Below are 3,260 nucleotides of genomic sequence, written 5' to 3'. Positions count from 1 at the left end.
ACATGTTTTTGTTTACTTTGATGACCGAAACACGTTTTTGTTTACTTTGATGACCGAAACATGTTTTTGTTTACTTTGATGACCGATACATGTTTTTGTTTACTTTGATCACTGAAACACGTTTTTGTTTACTTTGATCACTGAAATGTGTTTTTGTTTACTTCAATGACTGAAACATGTTTTTGTTTACGTTGATGACTGATACATGTTTTTGTTTACTTTGATCACTGAAACACGTTTTTGTTTACTTTGATGACCGAAACATGTTTTTGTTTACTTTGATGACCGATACATGTTTTTGTTTACTTTGATCACTGAAACATGTTTTTGTTTACATTGATCACTGAAATGTGTTTTTGTTTATTTATTTACATGGCCTGTTTGTTTCCTGTCCATCTGCATGTCTCCAGATGTGCAGCCCTCACACTGTGTGTTGGTGATGAGCCTCAGCTTCTCCAACATCTGGTATCAGTGAAACTGCGTTAAACTTTTAGTTTTCTAGTCACTTGGCTGAGGTGGCCATCTTGAATCAGGTTCCTTCAGGTGCGGATGGATCCAGAAATGATTTCTTGAAAGTCTTATTAAAATGTGTCCAGTGGTTCATGAGATACTTTGTTAACACTCAAACGCTTGTAAAAACCTTTGTCTCGTAATGGTCGGAGGTGATCATTCCTGGTCCTGTCCTCTCATAAAGCTTCAGGTTCTCTACAGTCTCCAGTTTGTCAGCAGATGGCTGCGTGTCACGATTTATTGGGCTCAACTTGACCTCCCTAAACCTCCTGCTGCCTTTGGGTCAAAATGTACTGAGGCCTCACAGGTCATTTTGACCCATGGGCAGCAGGAGGTTTAAAATATGAGGATTCTTTACCTCCACGGTGTCTGGATCAGCTGTAGAAACAGGACATGTCTGTCCCTAAAGAGGACACGTCTTTAGCAGAATTTAAATAATCATCTGCTGCCAGAAGGCGAGCCATAATGTGTTGTCTGTATGTGTTAGCAAAATATTTGAACCACTAAATGTATTTCAGTGAAACTGAGAAGAGTCATTGAACAAAGGTCTTCCACTGATTCGTGTCTGGAGTCGAGCTGATTCAAGATGGCCACCACAACAGAAACAGGAAGGAGTTTTAAGTCGGTCAGTTTGACAGAAACTCCTTTAGTTATGAAACGTTTCCTCCAGGGTCCGTTGGAGCAGAGCTACGGAAGCCTGGATGTCCAAACAGGAAGTCAGCAGAAATGTAAACCTCACTTTTGTTTAGAGTCGAGCTGTTTCTGCTCCTTGTTGTGTTTTATCAACAGGACAGTCTCTTATTAAGACGCCTGACCGACTGTGAAGTTGTGATTTGATGAAGAAGTCAAACTCACGGTGAAGATGGTCTCCAGCTCCTCCTTGTCGATCTTTCCGTTCCCATCCTGGTCGAACAGCTTGAAGTACCACTTGAGCTTCTGGTTGATCTCTCCTTTGAGCAGCAGGCTGACGGCGGCGATGTACTCCACGAAGTCGATGTAGCCATCCTGCAGACACAGAGCAGGGCACAGAAACCCAGGAGGCCCATACCGGTCAGGATTGGACCACATCCTTCAGCTTCAGTCAGACTATTTTACATGTTTAGATTAGGAAACTGAGAATAACAAGTATTAAATTAAATTAAAGTTATAAAGTGTTAAATGTGAATAAAAATAATTAAAAACAGGAAAGAAAGTAATAAAAGCTGAAATAAAGCCCCTATGGTGTTTAATCCAGCACTGTGGGGTCCGGACCCCAACTGATCCATAGAGCAGCTGCTGGTTCTGGTTCAGCTGACCCACTCCAGAACCACCCAGGTTCATTTCACACCAGAAACCGTTGAAGTTCATGTCCAGATATGATGATGAGGGTTCTGCTGACACATTAGGAATAAATAAGACCTGGTGTAGATATAGTGATATAGTTTATTTCCTCACTGGCTCTGCAACGAGGCGCACGCGTTTCTTCCCTCTCCCTGTTCTCCTCCTGCTTGTGTTTCTCTCTCTCTGTGTATCGGAGCAGCTCCTATTTTTACACATCTTCCGAAATGAAAACTACTGTTTTGGATCTGACCAACTGGACTTTCAATGCAAATGACAAAATCTTTTCATCAAAGCGACAGGGTCCTGGAGTACCCTCATCTGCTCAGACGACACACATGCAGCTGGATATATCTCTGGGTTAAGTGGAATGTGATGTATCTACCTCTGTTGTCTATTGAGGACGCCAAAGTTACATAAAATTGGAGTTATGATAAATCAGCTGATTTACGAGCTAAACCATAAGATGGAAGTGATTTGAATCACAGACCACCTGCGGCTTTGGGACTCGTCAACATGAAAACGACCTTGAAGAGGCTCGTAAGCACAGACCAGTAGAATGCACCTTAATCTGGCCATTTCAGACCTTGGAAGTACCAGAACAGACTCAAGGTTGACAAGGAAAAATAGTCTGCCTGAATAAATCAACAATTGTGGTTTATCTGAATCTGACTCCCTGGTTGGCCTCGAAACAGGCCGGCATCAGTTTCTCCTGGGAAATGTGTAAACTAAAGAAAAGCTTCATCTACCCCCCCCCGCCCCTTTCTGTGAATGCTGATCAGAACTGTGCCGGCTGACCAGCATCTTATCAGGACAATGGGCTGTTAGTGCTTCATGGACCGCCTCGTCGTAAATGCATATGTAACGTGTTCATTACGTGCTGCTGGCAGAGTTTTTAATGTTTTAAATCGTGTCCTGTCAGGACAAGGTGTGAAGAGATCATTTTTGTAATGCCACCACCCTCTCCTCATGGCTTTGTCCCTTTTTCTATCTAAAAATTGTGTTCTGAAAAGGATAAGAAGGCCGCGCTTATATCAGCAGCTACGTGCACTCCGCCCATCGTTCAGACGACTGTTTGGACATATTCTCGTTGTGTCTCGGTGCAATGATAATATGAAAATATGATTCTATTCTGATTCTGATGTAGCCCTTTTCAGTTTTTATTTTCCCACAATGCATTGTGTTTGTCAGATCATACGAATTCTGACGTCAGGAGGACTTTCAGAGTTTTGTAGCTTCTAACAGGTGAAAACATGCTCAGGTGAGGTCAAAGGTCACCTGTTGCTGTGGATCAGTGAACCCCTCAGGACTGCTGTAGAACTCTGGCAACAGTTGCTGTATGCTCAGACTGCTGTAGAACTCTGGCAACAGTTGCTGTATGCTCAGACTGGTGTAGAACTCTGGCAACAGGTGGTGTATGTATGCTCAAACTG

At 42.8% G+C, this 3,260-nt stretch overlaps 1 protein-coding gene across 1 annotated transcript in view; it reads right to left on the bottom strand.

Annotated features, from left to right (window-relative positions):
• guca1d (guanylate cyclase activator 1d) overlaps positions 1-3,260 on the bottom strand; it is a 13,346-nt gene that overhangs the window by 8,208 nt on the left and 1,878 nt on the right. The window contains exon 2 of the mRNA XM_037687206.1: positions 1,366-1,515. Within this exon, the coding sequence (XP_037543134.1) occupies positions 1,366-1,515 (150 nt within the window). The remainder of the gene's footprint in view (positions 1-1,365; positions 1,516-3,260) is intronic.

The sequence above is a fragment of the Nematolebias whitei genome, chromosome 14 (genome assembly GCF_014905685.2).
Source record: "Nematolebias whitei isolate Nwh7 chromosome 14, NemWhi1, whole genome shotgun sequence".
NCBI lineage: Eukaryota > Metazoa > Chordata > Actinopteri > Cyprinodontiformes > Rivulidae > Nematolebias > Nematolebias whitei.
Note: the sequence above shows the minus strand (reverse complement) of the source record. Positions and strands in the feature narration are given on the sequence as shown.